Here is a 23338-nt window from a genome sequence, read left to right as displayed (position 1 = left end):
ACAAAACATTATCATGTAAGGATCATTAATGAGTATTTTTTTATTCTTCAACACAGATTCCTCGCCACTGTATGTCTGAAGACAGTAAATATGTTTTAATACAGATGTTGTGGGACAATATGAAATTACATCAGGACCCAGGACAGCCCTTGTACATCCTCTGGAACGCGCACAGTAAGTGCTGCCATAGAATGCCCGTTTCCTTCATGTAAGAGTGCTCTCTACTTGCTTTAAACAGCCTAAACTAATGAGTAACTGACTTTTATTATACTGCTTTTTGTCTTACAGGTCAAAATCGTACTCTTTTGTTTGAGAGTGAGTGTTAAGCTTGATGTTTTTAGTGTTATCTACTATGGAAGTCAAGGGGTTTTTGTTTTTTGAGTGATGCTCTGTATGTGGTGGAGGGGTTATATTTTGTCGAGTTCCATTTTTAGCACATCGCTTGTCCCTATTCTTTTTACCTGTTTTTTTGTTTCCATCCCAGGCTGCTGATGTAAAATTCCTTCCAGGGGCTGTATTACGGAAAATAGTATTTTTAGTTACTGTGTATTTGAGACCACAAAAAGCTTATTTTTATCATTGTTTGTCTTATTTCTTCCTTTTTTTCTTTGCTATCTTCATTCTTAGATTTCAGTTCTTTTATCTATTGCCCTTATTTTTACCGCTTCGTAGCTTTTTAAATAGCTATCAGTTGCTGCTTAATTACATTCTGCTTTATACACAGAACACTTTTGTTCATCTGCTCTTTTGTTCTTTTACAGCCCAAAAGTATCCAATGGTCCATTTATTGCAAAAAGGTGATAATTCATTTAACCAGGAACTGTTGAAAAATATGGTAAAAAGCATTAAAATGAATGATGTCTATGGACCAATGAGTCAGATTTTAGACACACTGAATAAATGTCCTCATTTTAAAAGACAGAGGTAAGTCATTCTCTTAAGTGAATATATTGTTCCTCTAAGCAGATTCATATTGTTTGGTGACTTGTTAGAATATCTCATGCTTATATTAACATAAAAAAATTTATAGATATATACAGATGTATGAATAGTAATATCTATCTTCTCCATTCCTTTTCTCCCCTAGGAGTTTATATAGAGAAATACTATTTCTCTCACTGGTGGCACTGGGAAGAGAAAACATTGATATAGGTAATTCAGCATAATATAAAACATGTAATACTTATATACCATGGTATAGTTTTCAAAATGTTTTTATACTGGTAGTATTAATAAGTTTAATATAAGATTATATTTAATATATTAGAATGCTTTCTCTTTTAATATAATGTAAAAGATAATTTGATATTTTGGTCATGTTGGTAGTAACAATGATAAATAATGAAAGCTAACATTTTTTGAGGGCTTATTATGTGCCTTACATCGTAGCAAGTACCTTCCACACTATATCTCATGTAATTCTCAAAAGTCTTATGGGGTAGGTACTATTATCATTTCCATATTATTATTGAAGCAGCTGAGGATTCAGGACGTTAAGTAACTTGAACTTGGGTTTCACAATAATAACAGAGCCATATTTGAACCAAGCAGTCTTAATTTCCAGTCCTATGCTTTTAACTATTGTGTCATATCACTAATGGCATTAAGCTTGTTTCAGAAAAGATGTAAGGTAGCTAAGTATGTATTTTAGGAGGTCTCATACATTTTTGGTTGATCATCATCTCTCAATTGTGCTTGGCTTCTTTAGAGTCAGAGACACAAATAGAAAGTTTTTAAAAGGATCGAAAAAGATACTCCATGCAAGTAATATTAACAAGGAGGCTAGACAAAGTAGAATCAGACAAAGTAGAATTTAGAGTCAAAGAAGGACATTTTATAATGATGAAACAAGCCACCAAGAATTATTAATTATTTTATAAGAATTATAATATATATGCTGCTAACAATAGAGCCCTCAAATACATGAAGTAGAAACCCGCATAATTGGAGGGAGAAATAGACATTCAGCCAAAATATTAATGGTTGGATATTTCAGTAATGGGTAGAACAACCAGAGAGTAGATCAGAAGGAAACAGAAGACTCGAACTGCACTGTGAACCAGCTAGACCTAGGAATACCTACAGAATGCGCCAGCCAACAGCAACACACACAGTCTCTCCACTGCGCATGGAACATTGTCCAAGAGAAACCAAACGCTAAGCCAGAAAGTAAGTCTCCAATACATTTTAAAAACTTGGAAATCATACAAGGTATATTCTCTAACCACACTACAAGGAAAAGAGAAATCAATAATAGAAGGAAAATAGGAAATTCACAAGTATATGGAAATTAAACAACACACTCCTAAATAACAAATTGGTCCAAAAAGTCATGAGATGATACTTTCGAGATAAATGAAAATAAAATACAGTATACCAAAACTTTGAGATTCATTAAAAGCAGTTTCTACCTTAAGAAACTAGAAAAAGAAGAGCAACCTAAACCCAAAGCAAGCAGAGAGAAGGAAATAAATATTTGTGGAAATAAATAATTAGACAAAAAAGGGGGGGAGGATTTTTTTTAATAGAAAAACTGATTGAAATCAAAAGTTTGTTCTTTAAAAAGACCAGTGGGGACTTCCCAGACAGTCCAGTGGTTAAGACCCCATGCTGCCGAGGCGGTGGGCACAGGTCGAGTCGCTGGTTGGGGAACTAGGATCCCACGTGCCGCACCTCCCAGTGCAGCCCCCCAAAAACAAAAGATCAACAAAACTGAAAAATCTTTAAGCTAGATTAAGAAAAAGAAGATTCAAATTACTGAAATCTGGAATAAAAGGGGGGATAATTCCTATTGACCTTACAGAAATAAAAAGAATTATAATAAATAATGATATACCAACAAATTAGATAACCTAAAAGAGACAAGCAAATTCCTAGAAAGACATAAACTATAAAACTGACTGAAGATTAGAAAATCTCAATAGACCTGTTACAAGTAAATAGATTGGGTTAGTATACAAAAATCTTCTCCCGCAGGACCAGATGGTGAATTCTACCAAATGTTTAAAGAAGAATTAACAGTTTGTTATAGACGGCATGTTTGTGTCCCCCTCCCAAAAATTCATATATATTGAAGCCCTGTGATGGTTTTTGGAAAGTAATTACATCAGGAGGTTGGAGCCTCCAGGATGGGATAGTATCCTTATAAGAAAAATAAGAGAGAACTTCCTGGCAGTCCCGTGGTTAGGACTCAGCACTTTCACTGCTGCAGCCTGGATTCAAACCTTGGTCAGGGAACTAAGATCCCACAAGCCAGCCAGAGAAAAGAAAACTATCCCTTTCTCTCTCAGCAACGGGAGGATATTAGAAGACACCTATCTGCAAACCAGGAAGAATACTCTCACCAGACACCGCATTTGCTGGCACCTTGAATAATTGTTCATCATTTAAGCTACCCAGTCTATGGTATTCTGTTATAGCAGCCCAAACTAAGACACTAATCCTTCATAAACTCTGACCAAAAAAGTAGAAGAAAAAGAAGTGCTTCCTAACTCATTCTATGCATTAGGCCAAAATCACTGCAGATGGTGACAGCAGCCATGAAATTAAAAGACACTTGCTCCTTGGAAGAAAAGCTATGACCAACATAAGTCAGCATATTAAAAAGCAGAGACGTTACTTAGCCAACGCAGGTCCATCTAGTCAAAGCTATGGTTTTTCCACTAGTCATGGATGGATGTAAGAGTTGGACCATAAAGAAAGCTCAGCACCGAAGAATGATGCTTTTGAACCGTGGTGTTGGAGAAGACTCTTGAGAGTCCCTTGGACTGCAAGAAAATCCAACCAGTCAATCGTAAAGGAAATCAGTCCTGAATATTCATTGGAAGGGTTTATGCTGAAGCTCCAATACTTTACCCACCTGATGCAAAGAACGGACTCATTGGAAAAGACCCTGCTGCTGAGAAAGATGGCAGGCAGGAGGAGAAGGGGACAACAGAAGATGAGATAGTTGGATAGCATCACTGACTTGATGGACACGAGTTTGAGCAAGCTCTGGGAGTTGGTGATGGACAGGGAAGCCTGGCATGCTGCAGTCCATGGGGGTTGCAAAGAGTCGGACACAACTGAGCAACTGAACTGAACTGAACCAAGCCCAGACAAAGATGTCACAATAAAAAAAAAAAACTGAAGAGCAATATCCCTTATTAATATAGATATAAAAATTCTCAACAAAATACTAGTAAACCAAATCCAGCAATGTATAGAAAGGATCGTATGCCATGACAAAGAGTGATATATCCCAAGGATGCAGTGTTGGTTTAGAATTTAAAAAAAAAAAAAACTACATTAATGTAATACTACATTAATGTAATGCCATATTAATAGAATAAAGACAGAACCACATGGTATCTCAGTAGACACAGAAAAAAACATTTGACAGAATTCAACAAACTAGAAAAGCTAGAAACAGAAAGGAATATCTTCAACCTGATAAAGGGCATTTATGAAAAACCCAGAGTTAACACAATATTCAGTGATAAAAAACAGTCTTCCCTTTAAGATCTGGAACAAGCAAAGGATGCCTGCTTCCACACTTCAACACTGTAGCTGGAACAGCCAGGCAAGAAAAAGAAATAAGAGGCATCCAGATTGGAAACGAAGTTAAACTACGTTTATAGGTGACATGATCTTGTATATAGAAAACCCTAGAGATTCCAAACCAGACTGAAATAGAACAAAACAAAACCCCCAAAGTATTAGAGTTAATAAAAAATAAATTCAGCAAGTTTATAGGATATAAGATCAAAATACAAAAATTAGCTTAATTTCTATAGCAATGAATAATACAAAAATAAGAAAGCAGTCCATTTACAGTAGCATCAAAAAGAATAAAATGCTTAGGAAGTTGTGAAAGACTTGTACCATGAAAATTACAAACATTTCTCAAATTAAAAATCACATATATGAATGGAAACCCACCCCACGTTCATAAATTAGAAGACTAATATTCTTAATATATCAGTGCTACTAAAGCAATCTACAGATTTCATACAGTCACCAGTAGTATTTTTTACAGAAATAGCAAAACCCATCCTAAAATTTATGGAATCTCAAGGCATCCCAAATGGCCAAAACAGTCTTGAAAAAGAACAAATCTGGAGGATTCACACCGATTCCAGAACTTACAGCAAAGCTACAGTAATCAAAACAGTGGTACCAGGATAAAGACAGATACATAGGCAAATGGGATAGGATAGAAAGCTCAGAAATAAACCCTCACATTTATGGTAAAGATGATTTTTGACAAGAATGCCAAGACACTTCTGTGGGAAAATGACTCTTTTCAATAAATTGTTCTGGAAAAACAGGATATCCACTTGCAAAAGAATCAGTTTGGACCCTTATACAAAAATTAACTCAAAAAGGATTGAATATCTAAATGTGAGTCCTAAAACAATCAGAAGAAAGCATACGACAAAAGCTTCATGACATAGATTTGTCAGATCTTGGATATGACACCCAAGGCACAGGCAACAAAAGGTCAGACAGACAAATAGGGCATTGTGAAAACTAAAGATTTCTGTGCATCAAAAGTGGTATCAACTGTGTAAAAAGAGATCCCATAGGATGGGGGGGAAATACTTACAAATCATATATCTGAGAAGAGATTAATATCAAGAATATGTAAAGAATTCCTAAAACTCAACCACAAAAAAACAAGCCATTGCAAAATGGGCAAAGAGCTTGAATAGACATTTATCCAAAGAAGATATATGGATGGCAAAGATGCTTAACATCACTAATAAGGAAATGCAAATCAAAACTACAATGAGATACCATCTCACACCATTAGATAGAATAGCTGCTATCAAAATCCCCAGAAAAACAAGTGTTTGTAAGAATATGGAAAAATTGGAGCACCTGTGCATTGTTAGTTGTGGTATAAAATGGTATAGCTGCTGTCGAAAACAGTATGGCATTTTCCTTAAAAAATTAAATACAGAATTTCCACGTTACCAACAGTTTCATTTCTGGGTATATACCCTGAAGAATTGAAGGCAGGGTCTCAAAGATATACTCACATGTACTCACATGTTTATAGTGATAGTACTCACATATTTATAGCAGTATTATTCAAAATAGCTGAAATGTGGAAGCAACAACCCAAGTATCCATTGAAGCATGAGTGGATAAGCAGAATGGGATATATACATAGTGAATTATTATTCAGCCTTAAGAAGGAAGGAAATTTTGACATGCTACAACATAAGTGAAACTTGAAGACATTAAGTGGAATATGCCAGTCATAAAAATACAAATGCTGTATGATTCCACTTAAGAAGTACTTAAGTACTTAAAGAAGTCAAAATCATAGAGACAGAAGTAGAATGGTAGTTGACAGGAGCTGGGGGGAGAGGAAAAGGGTATTGTTTAATGCAGGGGTCCCCAACCTCCAAGATCGAATGTCTGATGATCTGAGGTGAGGCCGATGTAATAATAATAAAGTGCACAATACCTGTAATATGCTTGAGTCATCCCGAAACCATCCCTCACTCCAGTTAGTGGAAAAATTGTCTTCCACGAAACCAGTCCCTGGTGCCAAAAAGGTTGGGGACTGCTGGTTTAAAGGGCATAGATTTCAGTTTCACAAGATGAAGAGAGGTATGGAAATGGATGGCGATGATTGCGCAACGTTTTGAATGTATGTAATACCGCAGAACTGGGCACCCAGAAATGGTTAGGATGCTAAACTTTATATGTATTTCACCAAATTTTTTTAAGTTGGGAAAGAAGAATTTTAAACAGTTGATGTCTTAGTACTTTACATTTCACTGGTCTGTGCAACCTAACTCCAAAACTGTCGACTTAAAAAAAAAAAAATGCCGTGGACTCTTAAGTTCCCCGTTGCAGCTCTGAAATTCTGTGGTCCCTTAGTTGGCAGAAATGACCTGGACATTCCTTCCTGGCTCCTAATTTTGTGGTTCTGTAGTACTACCAAAACTTGATTGCTAATAATATCAAATATAAATTTCTGTATGCCTTTCTTGCTGACTTTTTACAGATGCATTTGATAAAGAATATAAGATGGCATATGATCGTCTCACACCCAGTCAAGTCAAGAGCACCCACAACTGCGACAGGCCGCCAAGCACGGGGGTGATGGAATGTCGGAAGACCTTTGGAGAACCTTATCTTTAAGATATGTGTGTGTATACTTTCAATATGTATTGTATAGTCAGTGTATAAAACAACACTTTTAGACTCTAAACTTTTTTCTTCGATTTTTGAAAACACATTTATAAGATGTTTCAGGAGGTTCAGATAGCTTATGTACAGAGTGTCTTAAGAAGAAAATAGTGACAAGTGGGAAAGAGCCACTTTATGTCTCATTTCTTTTCTTCTTCTTCTCCGGTAACGAGTATTTTTGTGATAAAAAAAAAAAAAGTCCCTAAACAAAATTAGTCCCCATAAAATAAGACAGCTGTTTTATGGAAGAGGCAGATTGAAAAATCATGTATGGAACATAAACAAATGTAAGATCAGAGTATCTCCTGTTTTCATAGACTGCTCAAATGTTTTGACCATGAAGTTGTATTATACGTATTTTAAATTGTTTATAGTAAGTTGATATTTTTTTAATTTTTAAACTTAATATAGCAAACAAAATGAACTTAAACTTACGAAGCAAGGCAGTTAAGTGCTTATTTTCCTTGTCTGCTGCTATGTGAAGTAATTAGTGCAGCTGCAGATCTCTATATGTATATCTATATTTTTTTTATTACTTGGAAGAATGATTCCAAAATGTCAGTGCTAGCGTCAGTGTTGCCCCAGGATCGCACGTTAGAACTCCTGAGCCTGACTGCAGCGGGTGAGGCATGGCAGGGCGCACGTCGCCCAGACGGACTCACTGAGCCTTGTGGGAGGAAAGCCAGAGAGGTTCTAAGTCTGCTTCTGCAAAATCAGGTTCAGTATACCATGATTCCAGAATTTTCTGTACTGCTACTAGATGCATACCATACACAGGGGAAATAGCTTACACAGCCAAATATCAATTTAAATTTTAATATTCTACATGAACATTTATGTTGGGAAATATGTCAGTTTATCCCAAATTTTACCTTTATTTTAATATCTAAAATATTGGGTATGGTGCAAATTATAGTATATTTATCTGGAATATGACCTACTGGAGTATTGTTTATATATATTATATATAAATATTCAAAATATTTTTTCAAAGGTAGAAAATTAATAGCTCACTAAAAGGACAGCCAGATAGAATTTCCCATATTGAGGAACTTGGCTTTTTTAATAAGCCTTCTGAATCTGGTTTATGAAATCTAAATCCAAAATATCCAGAAATAAGACAGTAAATTGAATGTTTAAGTACCATGGGTATTAAATAGAATCTTAAAAAATTCTTGTAGTCCCATCATTTCTAAGATCACTGTCTTTCAATAATTTCTGATTAAAAAAAGGTATCCTTTAGCTATTAGAATTATATATTTTAATGTTCAGGTAGTATGTGTTTGTACATTGTCATAATGAAGGAATTCTCTAGCCAATGTCAAAGAAGGAAAAAATGAATGGTCCTAAATTAGATGTGTCAAAGCCGGTAGGGTTCAGGACATTCAGACTTGGAGATATCTTAAAATCCTGAGACCATTCAGCTGTAGAAAAAACACTTTTGCGTAAACCCCATTGGTGAATACCACCAAGCTGAAACATTTCACAGCTTTCTACTCTGGGAAATAATAGGGAAAACTTAAAAATGTAAAATTTACTTCAGTTAGTTTGGGGCTGAACTTGCTTACTTGAAAAATCTGGTGCTATGCACATGTATCTGCTTCTCCTTTGTAAATATCACTCTTGTCTTATCCTTCTTTACTATTTAGGTCCACACTCACAATCTAATTCAGTCTTACGGTCTCAGAATCATAATCATTTGAAAATTATCCAATGAGAGAAACATTTGATAGGTGAGGCTTTTGGCATTGGTGACAAGCATCCATCCAAACAGAATTCTAGGGTTCTAGTCTGTTTTGCTGTTACTGTTTTGTTTTGTATAAGAACAGCTTTCACTATTGATTACCTTGTCTTTAACACAAGCAATATATATATGAATAGCAGTTTATTGATTTCAAATATCTAACCAAAAAAAGTAAAGTAAAGCCCATTCTTTATGATTCAGACTCATCTGGAAAACTGAAAGTAATTTTTTTCTCCTCCCCCCCCACCCCCGACACCAAGTTTTGTTTCTACTTTTGGTTGGGTTCTGTTTCCCCTGTTTTTAATCCCCAGGGAATGTTATTTGTACAGATTTACTCTCTAAAAACCTAAAACATGAATAGGAAGCGGTAAATCCTGATCAAAAGAAAATATGTAGATTATCCTTTAAAATAACTCCATACAAACATTTCTTCGGTTTTCTCTCTGTTGACCATACATGTAGAGAATTATGGTCAATCACGTTGGAAAGAAATACCCTTTTACTACATTATCTTTTATTTTCTCTTAGTTTTGTTTATATGTTTACTAGTTGAAAATAAATCATGCCGTGTCCTGGTATAACTTGTTTACTACTTACTACTTCCTTCCATTGTGTTTTGAATGTCACACATTTGTATATCATATTTGAATATTCAGTTTTTTCCTCTTGAAAGGGAGTTATGCAGTATTCTGATTTTTTTTCTAATTGGGGTGGGGGGAGATTTTTTTTGCTTTAAAATCCTAAAGCCACTAGCTTATTTATTATAAGGTTTTCTAATAAAATCTTTCCATTTTTGTACGTGGAGAAACAGCCCCTGAAAATGCTAGTTCAGAATTTTAAGTGATAAGCTTTTTTTCTTTTATGCTGGTGATTAATTAACTTTAGTGCAACTAGCCAGTGCTACATATAAGTTATATTGTACTTCTACATATTTTGTAAGTACATGGTAAGAAAGTAACCAGTTGTGTGATAATGTGCAGTAGCCCAGCTTTATTTTTCTCTCACTGGAACTTGGAAGCTGCTGTTAGGCACTTTATCACTGAGCAGGAAGGGAAAGCCTGCCTCGTTGAGGTCCTTGGTCTGCCTTTGTGCTAGTCTTAGCATGCTCTGCCCTTCCTGTTAAGATATGTCTAAGTTTTATTTCAGAATTGAATTCTCTGGTGCCTGCAGGTCAGTTTACCTTAATATCCTCAGTGCTTGGCATCTTCTTACCCCTTCATACTACCTTCTTTCTCTGAAGAGTAAGTACATTTGCCAGCTTAATTATTATTTACAAAGTTAGTATTGCACAAATTAATATGGCAATTTCTGTCTGACTCAAAAAGTCCATGTGCATGTGTGAGATGGTAACAGACTCTTCAGATAAAGTTACTGTAGCCTTTCCACAGTTGCTTTCATTTGGATGGCTCTTTCCTTTCGCATTTAAAGATTTTCTCTTCAAACACAGTACTGTGATAAAACCACTGGAGCAACTGATGGAATTTTCTGTAAAGGAAATTCTCCATATTGACCGGCTCATCCCAGAAGGCCCTGAGGACAGCCTTAGGCCAGGGTGTCCTGCTTGGCTCTAGTGACTCCACAGGGATGGGCAGCCCTGATCATGGGCCCTCTCTGTATTTCTCATGGTCAGTTCAGTTCAGTCGCTCAGTCGTGTCTGACTCTTTGTGACCCCATAGACTGCAGCATGCCAGGCTCCCCTGTCCATCACCAACTCCCGGAGCTTGCTCAAACTCGTGTCCATGGAGCCTGTGATGCCATCCAACCATCTCATCCTCTCTCATCTCATCCTCATCTCATATTTTCATGGTAACCAGGCCAAAAATACACTGCAAGCTGCATCTGCAGCGGGACTTTCCCACAAAAAGGGGGCCAGAGCTAAGGATATTCTGTGAGCCATAAGGCCAACTTGTTTTTCAAATGCATCTACCAAGCTATGTCTTAAATATTAAATTCCAATTCTTGCCTCTTTTGGTACTCAATCTTTAAACAGTAATTGGGATATAGAATTTTTATGATACTTTATAGTATCATAAAAGGCCATGCTTCTAATTTGATAGAAATATTTTCAGATCTATATGAGAATATAATGTTCAAAATGTATAGTAACTGTTTAAAAATATACTAATTTTAAAACATTTGGAATATATCCTTTTTTTTTTGTTACTATACAGAATCTTACCCATTAAATTAGGAAGAGTTTTACATTTTTATAAATATGGCCCAAACCTGTTACCAGGGCCATCAAGGAAATGCAACCTCAACAGGGATGAAGGGAAAATCATCTATTCAGCCACTTTCTCCCAATTTAGATATTCATGTATGACAGGTCTGACTTTCCAGGCTGAATGTAACTAGCTACACAGGTCATTTTACCCATCAAATGAAAGGACCATCTAACCATTATCTTGACATTTTAAGATGGTACTTAACCTCTAAATGAGTACAATTTTAATAAATTATTGATTTGTAATGTATGACAATAATCTTAATTTCAAGCGTAACAAATTGATCTTTTAAAAGTTATACAAGTTTTCCATCTCCTTGCAATCTCCTCCTTCTCCCCACCAGGTGCTCATCCATCAAGACCCAACTTTCACTTTGTGTCTTAACCCTTTTCTTCAGAGTGTGAAGTCAGAACTTCCTTTCTCAGCAAAGATAAATGCCAGAAACTTAGCAAACTGATCAGGAAAAGGATATTCGATTATTAGTTGATTTTAATCATTAAATGGTGGTCCAGCACTTTATCGTTACAGAACGTTTCACTGTCTATCACTTCTCACTCAGTTGTACTGGGGAAGATCATCGGCTCCCAGGCTGTTGGTGAGGAGGAGCCGTCCCTGAGGCTGGCAGAGACCAGGCTGCGGCCCAGGCTGCTGGCACCGGGAGCTCCCTTCTGTGGCCACTGCCCTCTCTCGCTCCTAGGCCACAGCGTATGGAGACCAGGCAGTGCGGCAGCGTCAGGAGATGACCAATTTAAGAATGTGGAATTTGAATACGATCCTGCATTCATCAGTCTTCTCTGGAGCCATGAACACATCCATTTTTGTAAAATAAAAGATCATTGGGACTCACAATTTATTGAAATTTAGTAAAAGTCATTTCTATTTCCAAACAACGTGGATCTTGGGAGTAGTGAGGCCATGAATTAAGTTAACCAGCCCATCTTAGAAGATGGATTAGGGACTAAAGTACTTTGAAAACAGCCCTTCAACACCAAAATGTTTCAGTTTTTTTTCCCATTTCACATCTGTCCAGCTATCTTCTAGTCTTCGGTGAATCCTCTCATGTTTGTAATTAAAGCCGTATTTACTGTCATAAACTGCATTCACCTGAGCTCCTCCTGCTTCATAACCAGTGGCATAGCACTGTTTCATTTTTAATGTGCCCCTTAACTTGATGCCAGTAAAAGGCAGCAAGCAGCAATATTTAATATACAAGCATTTCAGCTTCCACGTGAAATGTTTAACCACACAATTTTTTAAAAACACAGGTGTCCTTTGCACTAGCTACCTTGAAGGTAGTAACACTTTTTTTCCTCTCCATCTTAGCACTGTGTTAAGTGTTTCTCCTTTGTAATCGCCTTAATATCCAATTGTAATCCACACAAGAAATCAATCTTCCTGCTTTATAATCCTGTCTCAGATGACATACAAAAATAGCATTGCCCCACTGGATCTCTTGCTTTGTAAACCAGATTTGGATATACTGACTTTAGACTCTTTTTAAAAAATTACTTTGCTGCTCCCTCACTGGTACAGCTCCCACGTTAAGTGAGAATATGAGAGGGTGGGGCCCAGCCAGGACAGCTTTGTTAGAATGTCTAATTGCTCAAGGTGCCCACCTGATGGAGACCACACAAACTTGGGTAAGTACGTATAATGACCCTCAGAATAGTTTTCCTCCCCTAATAGCCATACCTTCCAACTGAACAGCAAATTATTAATTTCTTGGGCTGCTTACTTTTCAGAAATGCAACAATGAGAGCAAATGTTCTCCTTTGAAAAAGCTGTAAAACATTGACACACATTTTACCGGACTACGATGTGTAATGATAATTGATTCTTGTTATACTTTGTTTTATCTATAGATTTCGTCCCCTTAAACTCACCAGTAACTAAACTGTAAGGAGTACAAACCTGATAGAAGCGCACACTGAACAGTAAAAGAGCAGACAGCAAATTGCAGCATGTGCTGGGGGCAAGGGCCAGGAGGGCGAGACCACACCTGCCTGTTTTGGATCAGCAGCGCTTCAGGAATAATCAGGGAACTGTCACGCGGGTGCTTGTCTTATTGCTGTGATGCCTGTCCCAACCCTCACTCCCAGTTATCTCATTTTAGAAAAGCCTCTGACTCAGGCCCTTCTTGGCCTCCATGAAGGGGTGGTAGGAACACCACCCCTCCAGAGTCCTAATCCGCAATGAACTGCAGGTGCTTCCAAGGATAAACTTCAGCCCCCATCACACCCACATCAGAGGTTCTTGGCCACTCACTTCCCTCTCCCAGGTCAGGTTCATTCTTTCTTTAATGTGACAAGAGGTGCAGTGACTTCTGGCATGGGTCTCTGATCGATGTCCATTTTGAGCACTAGTGACTCTGACTCAGACAGATACAGGGCAGGATATGATGCGATCTTCCAGCATCACACTGATTATCAGGAATACAAAGTACAGGAGGAACATGGTGAAGCCCAGGATCTTGTTCATTCTCCACTTGCATAATGCAATTGACGAGATCACAAACAGGAGCATGAGAAAAAGCAAAACAATTGCACAGAACAAGCCATTGCTGCTGACAGCAACAGGCTGCAATCCACTGATGAGGGAGAAGAGCATCCAAGGAAGGGGCAGGCTGCAAGACAGGAGAGACAGTGTGAGTGTTCTTTATGCTGATAACAGCCCATGTACACAACAGTACTGCACAACTTACAAAGCACGCATTTTTACACAAATGTAAGAAACAAAATATTCATGTTAAAGGTTAGAAAAGGAAAGCAAAGTGAAGTCACTCAGTCATCTGACTCTGTGACCCCATGGACTGTAGCCTATCAGGCTCCTCCGTCCATGGGGTTTTCCAGGCGGGGTACTGGAGTGGGGTGCCATAGAAAACTCAGGTCCAGGGAAATTAAAATTAAGTACCCATTATTCACAGTAACTGGAAAGCCTAGATTAAAACAGGTTTTCTGGGTCTGAGTTGTTTTCTTCATACTTGGTGGCTTCTGTATGACTAACCTAACCCTCTAAATCCTTACGATAAGGCCTAGCTCGGGACATTTCCTGACACTTGTTAGTGGTTCAGGCTCTCCTCAGCCCTTTAACCTGCTCCACCCTGCAAACACACACATAAACAAATTCAAATGAAAAAAATCACAGCCACACCCAAATCCTGAAGGTGACTGGGGAAGTGAAAACGGGCGTGGTGCTGTTACGGAGCTGAGAGGAGCGGGTAGGCAAATCCCTACAGGAAGACGCAACGTTTACTTATTTATACAAAATACTTTTTAGAACCTCTGAGCAGGCAGGAGTCCAAATGCAAAGGAGCAGGAGTACCAGGAAGTAAGACAGGAAGTCACTGCTCCTTCCAACCCCACCTCCACCACCTTGGGGGTCAGTGAGCCAAGCATTTGACTGTGTTTGGTAATGGAATTTAATGGCCTTCAGTTTTCAGTTTATCCATAAATTCCAGTCAGATTTCAGGCAGCATTTTAGTTCTATTATCCTTCTGGCTGTGATGAATGAAAGGAGGCTACTTGGTTACCTTGTGGAAACTATAAACGCCGTTTTATTCCATGTATAATGAATGGACAGAGCCAACAGTGTTTTCCAGCCATGATATGCCTTAGAAAAGCCAGTTTGCCACTCACCCCACAGTGATATCAAATATGTTACTGCCCACGGAGCTTGACACAGCCATGTCACCCAGGCCTTTCCGAGCGACAATCACACTGGTGATGAGGTCAGGAATTGATGTGCCTGCTGCTAGGATCGTTAAACCCATGATCTCCTCAGAAATCCCTATTGTTTCGCCAACCTGGTAAATAGAGAAACCATGGCAACAGCAGGTGAAAAATCTGAGGCTCTTTGAAGTGCCAACCATATACTACTTTGTGCAAAACCATCACCTTCCTCAGAGTTAATGTTCCCTTGGCCTGAGTGAGCTAGGGTCATGCAAAACTAACAGCTGGGGAGATGGGCCATGGAGAGAAAGAACAGGGCCTCTGCTCAAGGCTTCAGAGGATGATGATGCTCTTTTCTAACCTGACTGAAGTCCATCTATGATTACCACTTACTGTTATTCCAACCACAACAACTCTACCTTCCCAGAAGAACTGCTCCTCCAAAGGCCTGTTCATGTATGTTTCCATTTCCAGACCCACAGACACCTGCCATGTGCCAGGAACTTTTTAGAGGCTGGAGGCAGAAGTATGGACAGTGCAACACTGACCCTACTCTTTGAAGCACCAACCATATACTATTTTGTGCAAAACCATCACTTTGCTCAGAGTTAATGTTCCCTTGGCCTGAGTGAGGTAGGGGTCATGCAAAACTAACGGCTGGGAAGAAAAGAGAAAAGCATGTAAACAGTGATAAAACTGCGCTGAGTGCAGTATTCCAGGTAGAGGAGAAAAGCCATGCGCACTCAAGAACATTAATTAATGCCAGGAAGGAGGCAAAACTGAGAAACTGAGCTTGCTCTCTAGAGTGTGTACGGTCTCACCAGGTAGAGAGAAGTGGCCAAGGCAGGACAGAAAGCAGGGAATAAGGCTAATAAGGAATGGTCAGCTGGATCAGGTTCAGAAGGGCCTTCTGTCAGATGGCAGTGTGAACAGAGGACAGAAGAGCCCTGCTTGAAAAGTACTGCACCCCTTGGAGTATAAAGTCTACTTTTACACCTTTACAAACAATATATGAACTACAAACTCACTTGGTGCTCGCCATTCCCTGGGTGCCAGAAATTCACCCAGAAGGAAAAAAGTCCTTTTGGCCCACGGATGCAGGATTTAGTTCCTGCCCCACACTCACCTGGTGAGCCCACCAAACCATGAGGTATGAGAACATGGCTATCCACAGGATGGATCCCAGGAAGGTGATAACAAAAAACTTCTTAGCCTCCTGTTTGAAAGTTTGAAAAGGAAGAGAAATAAGTTGCAGAGGCTAAAGGGCTCTGGCCCTTCTGAGAGAGCCCCAGGAGATCTGTGGGAGGAGTGATGGAGATGATGTGGAGATGTCTGACCTCTGTCTCCAGTGAGGACCTAGAAAAGGATGGGCTTAGTGGCCCACTCTAGATGAGACGAGATGGGGGTTCAGCACTGACAAAATGAAGAGAGCTATTTGCTTGCACTAGGACCAGCCAATCTAGTTATTTGGTTTGACTTCAACTTTTCCCCACTCTGCCCCTCTCTGGACCCAGAGACAGAATATGGTTCCCCTTTGGGTGGAGTACGTTAGTCAGACCTTTCCCTATAAACAGGAATACAGGGTAGAAATAGCACTTATAACCCTAGGTCTTCACAGTGTCACTATGAAATACAGAGGGTGTGCAGTGGCATCATTCCCATACTCAAATCAAGAAACTGAGAATTTAAGGAGAGATTATTTCACGCTGCTTATGGTGGTGGAAACACACACATTCCAGGGCCTCCCAAGTCCATCAGTATGTCCCTCAGGTGCACGGTCCCCTCTGGAGCTGCAGGTCCCATCCCAGACCCTCTGTGGTTGAGCCCCGACAAGCTGGTTTGCCCTGTCATCTCCCTCTGAGTGGGCATGCGGAGAGGCCCCAGAGCTTCCCTAAGGATAGGCGACTTGGGGACAGCTGGGCAAACCCACCAGCCTCCGGACATCGGGAACCGTCAGCCACAGCGGGAACACAATGGGCAGGAGAAAGAGGTAAATGGCTTGCTTCCGCCTGGTCTCAGGCCATTCCAGGGACAAAGGCTGCTCATTTTCCTCCTCTTCCTCCTCTTCATCTTCCTCTTCTTCATCTTCCTCTTCTTCATCTTCCTCTTCTTCATCTTCACTGTCACCTCCATCACCTCCCCCTTCACCATCCAAACCTTCCTCGTCATCTTTGGCTTCACCTTGAATTTCAGCATTCAATTCCTGCTCTCCAGTTTCGCCTTCACCACCTTCTCCTGCTTGGATTTCACCTTCGTCTTCACCACCTTCCACTTCACCATCTTCTCCTTCCACTTCCCCAGCTTCTCCTGCCTGGATTTCACCTTCATCTTCATCACCTTCCACTTCCCCACCTTCTCCTGCCTGGATTTCACCTTCGTCTTCATCACCTTCCACTTCCCCAGCTTCTCCTGCCTGGATTTCACCTTCATCTTCATCACCTTCCACTTCCCCAGCTTCTCCTGCCTGGATTTCACCTTCCACTTCACCAGCTTCTGCCTGGATTTCACCTTGGTCTTCATCATCTCCTCTCCTTTCTGCCGGGATGTCACCTTCACTTTCATTCTCTGCTTTTCCTTCACTTTCAGCTCCTAATGCAGCGTCGCCTCCACTTCGCTCTCCGTTTTCACCTTCGGCAGGAGCTTCCGCCTCGCCACCTGTCCTTTCGCCTGCGTTCTCAGCTTCGGCCCCTACTCCCTGCAATCCAAAACCAACAGATTAATGGGAAATGACAGCTCTGTTTGTTCCCTTTCCTGTTTCTCCCCACCATTTTTTTGTTGTTCTCAGAATGTATCTAAAAGCTTTAGTATGAGGAAGAAACAAGTGCAGTCATTCAGCAAAATTCCCTTTACAACACTCCTACCCAGTCCTGTCTTTATTTGATCATTTCTAGGGATGGAGAACGCACCACGTACAGCAGTTCCTGACAACTCTGACTGGTTTGAAGTCCAAAATGTATACCAAAGGTCCACCCTCTGTGTATAGGTTTGCTTTTTGGAGCCACAAAGAACACTCCACACAGAGACAGCCTCTCTTCCCTGGGCTGAAGATTCCCAGGTCCTTCTATGGTTCCCCATGCTACAGCCTCCTCCCCTTCTTGATGAACTCATTCTAGTTAGCTTATATCCCATGAGGAGGTTTCTACAATAACACCTCACAGAATCCAACAGGATTATCATGCCCCTTATTTTAGATACGATGCTTCCATTAATGTTGCCTAAAATGGCATGATATGTTTTGGTGGTTACATGACATTCTGAATCCATCTAAAACTCAACTGCTATATTATATGTGTAAAATGATGATGATGATACCAATTCATTGAGGGTTTTTATGTGCCAGGCATCATGCTAAGTAGTATAATAATAACAACAACTCACACTTAGTAGGTTTCCTGAGTCAATTAATTTATCATACAGATAGAATTAAACCCATCTGACAGATGAAGAAGGGTACAGAGTAGTTAAAAGCTTGCTTGTGGTCCACACAGTTTGTCAGTAATGAAGCTGGGATTTGTGAATCATCCAGCGCTTGGCCTCTTCACCATCAAGCCACCCTGCTCCCCAAATGCCAGGACTGAATGAGATACTTGGTTCCCAAACCTGGTAGCTTATTAGAAATACAGATTTCCTTGCCCCACTGAACCAACTGAAGTAGAATCTCTAGGACTGAAAACCAGGAATCTATTTTTATATGCTGCCAGGTACGTCTAATAAGTGCATCTGTAGATGTGTTTGGGTACCATGGACTGACTCCACATGCTCTAAAAGCCATTGATTCTTAGGGTCCTCAGATTAGGCTCCCAATAACTTATAACAATGTGCTGATCCAATCCCTTGAGTAAATGACCCAGGCTGTGTGCTCATGAAGTACATCGTCCATAACAAATTTCATGACACTGCCAATCCCCAGGGGGTGCTCAGTGATTCTAAACTCTGCTGCATATTAAAATCACCTCGAGGACTTAAAGACTGAAGGACCCACCCCAGATATCCTGACTTCACTGGCTGAGAGTGGGCCCTAGTTTCCCCCAATTATTCTAATATGCAGCCAGGGTTCAGACCACCCAAAGAAGAAGCCAAATATTAATATCCATGAGGCCTGTGCTTTCAGATGAGAATGAATAATTCCTGCCCTCCATTCCCCAAGCTAATCTGGAGAAAATGACAAGTCATTTAAATTAACAGCACCCTCTTCTCTGAGAACTGTCAACCCCAATAGCCCCTGACAGGTGGCTCCTTCACCCACGTTGCAGTCAAAGCACCCCACTCTCCCTGCCACAGTTGACTAGACGTAGGTTTGACCCCTGATCTGTGCCCCGTTTTGAACGGATTCGCTGTCTTCTGAAGCAGGGAGCCAGTCACTGGTTGATCACATTGTGGACTGGAGGACTGGGGTAGTAGCTTAGGTCTCTGTGTGCTAATAAGGAAGCAATGGAGTCAGCTGCCAGGAGTGATAAAGCCTGCACACGGAGAAGGACAGAGGGAGGGCAGGACATGCAGGGAGGCCAGCAGGGCCACAGGTGCCTTGCCAGGCCTAGGTCCAACTCACTGTGGGACCAAGTTTCACTTCCTGACCTGGGGTCCCGGGAGACACCTCTGTATCCTCTCAATCCCTTTTACTTAAGCCAGCTGTAACTGGCCTACTCAGGACACGCATGCTGCCACTGAAGATGTCTTAGACACTGAACCCAAAGTTGCTGACTTAGGATGAGATATAATTGAGTGCTTCTGGGTATCCAGTAGAAGAGAATGTCAGGGCTGGAATCTGTAAACTAAATGTACATTTCCTGTCAGTCACTGAGCCCTCACTGAGCACATGCAGAGCTGTGCTTCTGGGGCGGGAGGGGAGGGGAGCAGTGGGGGACAGAGACCACTCAGACTCGGATCCTGCCTTCCGGAATCTCACCACCTCGCAGGGGCACTCAGAGAGACTCACAAACAGAGTACAGGGAAGGCAGTGGTAAGGGCCCTAAGAGAGGAAGAGAGCACCATGGGCATTCACACTGTGGGGTCAAGGAAGCTTTGTGGCAAAAGAGGCATTTACACTAGCTTGGAGGAATGGGTGAGAATAGGATATATGAAGATGTAGGGGAAAGGGGCATTCTGGAGGGAGAAGGCCATGTGAACCAAGGCCTGGAGGTAAAAAGCATGGAGACAAGAAGTTCAGTTTGGTTGCAGCAAGGTGGAAGAGAGGCTGTGAGACTGTAAAGGCAGCAGTGTCAGAACTCAGGAAGCCTGTGAGCCAGGCTGAGGCACCTTGGAAGGTCCCAAGGCCTTTGCCCAGCAATCCTTCCACTGTGCTTCACGCTGCCTGGTTTCACTGTACCCTAGCGGCCAACAGAAACCCCCCCACACCCCAACAGTTATTCTCATGTTTTTACAGCATGTGACAGCTGGCAACATATTCTCATACGTATTATCTCACTCATACTAAGGTATTACAGTGAATTAACTGGCCCCGTAAGGTATTCGATCTTCAAAGAAAGGGCAATGCTTACCCCAGAAGAATGAACTTCCAACAGCCATTTCCAACCTTGAAGGAAGGACTGACTTTTGGATGGCAAGTGCTTCCCTGGGCCTCTCAAATTCCACCCCCTGGGAAGAGGCTTGTGCCTACCTGACTGCCAGGATCCTCCTCCTGATCTCCCTTGACGTCTGGAGCAGGGGCTGGTGTGACCGTGACTGCAGGGAGCTTGGCCGGCTCCTCCTCTTTAAAGGATAAACATGGGATAGGTCAGAAGAGTGTGCTGGGTGCTGAGGGCAGTTGGCAGAGATGGTTGGCTACAGGGCTATTGGAGTTGTCCACTTCAGGGTCTCAGAAGGTCTGTTTGGGGCACTCCCCATCAACCAGAGAAGGAAAATGATGTGACGTGAGTCGTTCCCGTCCTGTCCACAGAGATATCTGCACGTGAGGACAGCTGGCAGCAGCTCTCCTCACTGTCCCCGTATTTCCAGGTATTCACATCCTGGCACTGTGGCCCAGGATACTATGAACAGCTTGGGAGAGAGGGCAAAGCCCCAGCCCTCAGTGCCTGGCCCTTCCCCCTAACCAGCTGCATGGAGAGAAGCCCGATGCTTTCCAAGGCAGCAGCCAGGGAGCCTTGGAATAGGACTGCAGGAAAGAGAATCGCAAAGTCTGGAGATCTGGGTTTGGAACACGCCCTCTTACTTCTTGGCCATCTGGCTCTGGGCAAGCCACTTGATCTCTCTGAGCTTCAGTTTCCTTGTCTACAGAGTGGGAACAATGCTGCTCTACCTGCCTGCTGGGTGGATGAGGCAGGCCTGGGGTGCTGTACAGAGCTGTCTCAGTCCCTTGTCCCAGCTGCCACACGGATGCTGGACTTCTGTGTCAGCAGACCCCTGACGGCCCTCCATTACTAGGGTTGCTGGTCTCAGACCAATTCCCTAGAAGCAGGGTCCTTGTGTAGAAGCAACAAGAAGAAGAAACAGAGTCCAGCAGACTCTCATCTGGGACAAGATTTAGCAAAGAAGTTCAACTCCCTCGCCAGGCCTTGCCTACCCTATGTGAGGAGAGTACAGAGGGAGCAGTACACGCCCTCGGGCCTGCAGCCACGTCAGGAAGGGAGCGCAGTGGAAGGAGGAGGCCGGACGACAGCGGGCATGGGGCAGCGCTAGCTCATCACTCCAGCTGACTGGCCCAGAGGGGGCGGAAGGCATGCCCAGACCCTGGGTGACAGGAGGCAGGAAGGTGGCAGGAGAAAACCAGCTGGTCTCACCTGGTTTGCTCTCTGCTTTGGCCTGAGGCATGGCTTTTGCCTCCTGAATCAAGGTCTCCTCCTCCTTGTCCTTGGAGGGCCGGGCTGTGAATGAGAAATGAAACGTCTCACCCAGGACTGCAGGGTCCCTGCTATACCCTTCAGCTAGCCTGGTCAGCTGACAGCCAGAGCAGCTGAAGTGGGTGGAAAGAGTCTGGCCTGGAAGTTGCAACATGCAGACTCTGGTCCTCCTCGGCCTATTCACAGTGCCCAATTCCCAAACTTCTGCCTTAAATTCCCTACACTGTCACTAACTAGCTATGACCTTCAGCTAGTCACTTTCCCACTCTAGGCCTATTTCCTTTCTGATAAAATGACATGGTTAGACTTGGGGGCAACAAATAGTATTTATGTCCTTTAAGAACTCAAGTGATGGCTGCCTGAGTGATGAATTGAGAATTCTGCTCCAAGCTTGGCTGCAGAGCACCATGATTCATTGGTGATGTCTGAAATGGGCAGGGAATGGGGAAATAATGACAGGGAGGTGTTCCCGCAACCCTTGGACTAGACTGTAAGGTCTGCAGTTTACCGTCTATGAATTTACTAGAAGCTTTGCTCTGGCTCCAGGGCACTACTGGGGGCCATGTTCATAAGCCTCCCCTGTCCAGTGGGAAAGGGAAATGATGGATCGTCAAGCTCCTGTCACACTCCTTTCGACCTCAGACACCTGGAACCCAAGCAGAGCCTCCTTCCAGACCCCTGTGCATACCTTATGCTCTGCTGGTGGTCCTCAGAGCATCATGCACAGAATAGCGCTGTCCTGACTTCCAGAAAAGAAAAATGGGGATGGCAGCTCTCTTTCGATATGACTATGTTCCAGGCAACATGCAAAGTGCTATAGTTTCAGCTGAGAGGCACAAGACTGAGCTGCAGGGGCTCAGGAGGGCCCTCCTCACAGCTGTGCAGGCCGTGGGGTGAGGACAAGGGCACGGGTGGCAGAACAAAGCTGTGGGTCTATCTGGGGTCCAGGCTGGCTCTGCCCGTGAGTACCGGGTGGCCTGGGGAAGCCTGTGCACCCTCGCTACACCTCAGTGTCCCCTTTCTAAAAAAGCAACAATATGATACACTTGGAACACTGATGTGGGGGTCTAAGGGACAAAATAAACAAAAGTACTTTAACTGCTGCGTTAAATATTGCTATGTTAGCTTAGATTTTGGAGCCAGATGCCTGGGTTTGAATCCTAGTTCTGAATCTTGCTAGCTGTGGATCCAGCAGGGTGATCCTCTGTACCTCAGATTCCTCACCTATAAAATCTTAACAGAGTTCTTGAAGGAATACATGAATTTATATACGAACATGCTTAAATCAGCGCCTGGCAGCTACAAGATACTACGTAAGTGTTAGCTATGACAATGATGAGCTGACAACACTCGCTGAGAGCAGCTGTTCCACCCAGGAAGCAGTTCTGCACCGCTGAGGCCCAGCATTCCAGAGGGTCTGAGTTAGAACGGACCCCGAAGACCCTCTAGTCCAGAACACTGGCACACTGTGAAGGTTTGGGAATCAAACTCTGCCTGGGTCCAGAACGGGTCCAGAAGCAGAAACAGGTCCAGAGTTTCCTTCTCTCAACCTGTCTCCTGAACAATCAGGGTGGTTCAGCTGCAGCTGCCTCTGGCAACGGGCTCCAGCCCACACAGCCATCACTCTGGCACGTGTGATCCCTTGAAGCATCCTGTCCCGGTGGGCCTGCTCAGCAGGTCCCATCAGAACTGAGATGTCAGAAAGTGGGTACTCCA

At 42.1% G+C, this 23338-nt stretch overlaps 2 protein-coding genes across 7 annotated transcripts in view; one reads left to right on the top strand and one right to left on the bottom strand.

Annotated features, from left to right (window-relative positions):
- Positions 1-8121, top strand: part of DENND4A (DENN domain containing 4A) — a 118880-nt gene extending 110759 nt beyond the window's left edge. For 3 of the 5 annotated variants that reach the window (XM_055536733.1, XM_055536732.1, XM_055536735.1), the window contains 5 exons: positions 57-174; positions 289-315; positions 762-924; positions 1088-1152; positions 7004-8121. In XM_055536733.1, coding sequence (XP_055392708.1) covers positions 57-174; positions 289-315; positions 762-924; positions 1088-1152; positions 7004-7140 — 510 coding nt within the window. In that variant the 3' untranslated portion in view covers positions 7141-8121. The remainder of the gene's footprint in view (positions 1-56; positions 175-288; positions 316-761; positions 925-1087; positions 1153-7003) is intronic. The other 2 variants (XM_055536736.1, XM_055536737.1) reach the window with 1 other exon arrangement.
- Positions 8122-13530: 5409 nt separating this feature from the next.
- SLC24A1 (solute carrier family 24 member 1) overlaps positions 13531-23338 on the bottom strand; it is a 51046-nt gene continuing 41238 nt past the window's right edge. For both annotated transcript variants that reach the window (XM_055536738.1, XM_055536739.1), the window contains 6 exons: positions 21563-21646; positions 20443-20534; positions 16756-17520; positions 15952-16041; positions 14793-14959; positions 13531-13780 (listed from right to left, as the gene is read on the bottom strand). In XM_055536738.1, coding sequence (XP_055392713.1) covers positions 13531-13780; positions 14793-14959; positions 15952-16041; positions 16756-17520; positions 20443-20534; positions 21563-21646 — 1448 coding nt within the window. The remainder of the gene's footprint in view (positions 13781-14792; positions 14960-15951; positions 16042-16755; positions 17521-20442; positions 20535-21562; positions 21647-23338) is intronic.

Source organism: Bubalus kerabau, chromosome 10 (genome assembly GCF_029407905.1).
Source record: "Bubalus kerabau isolate K-KA32 ecotype Philippines breed swamp buffalo chromosome 10, PCC_UOA_SB_1v2, whole genome shotgun sequence".
In the NCBI taxonomy this organism is placed as follows: Eukaryota; Metazoa; Chordata; class Mammalia; order Artiodactyla; family Bovidae; genus Bubalus; species Bubalus kerabau.
This window is presented reverse-complemented; position numbering and strand designations above follow the sequence as displayed.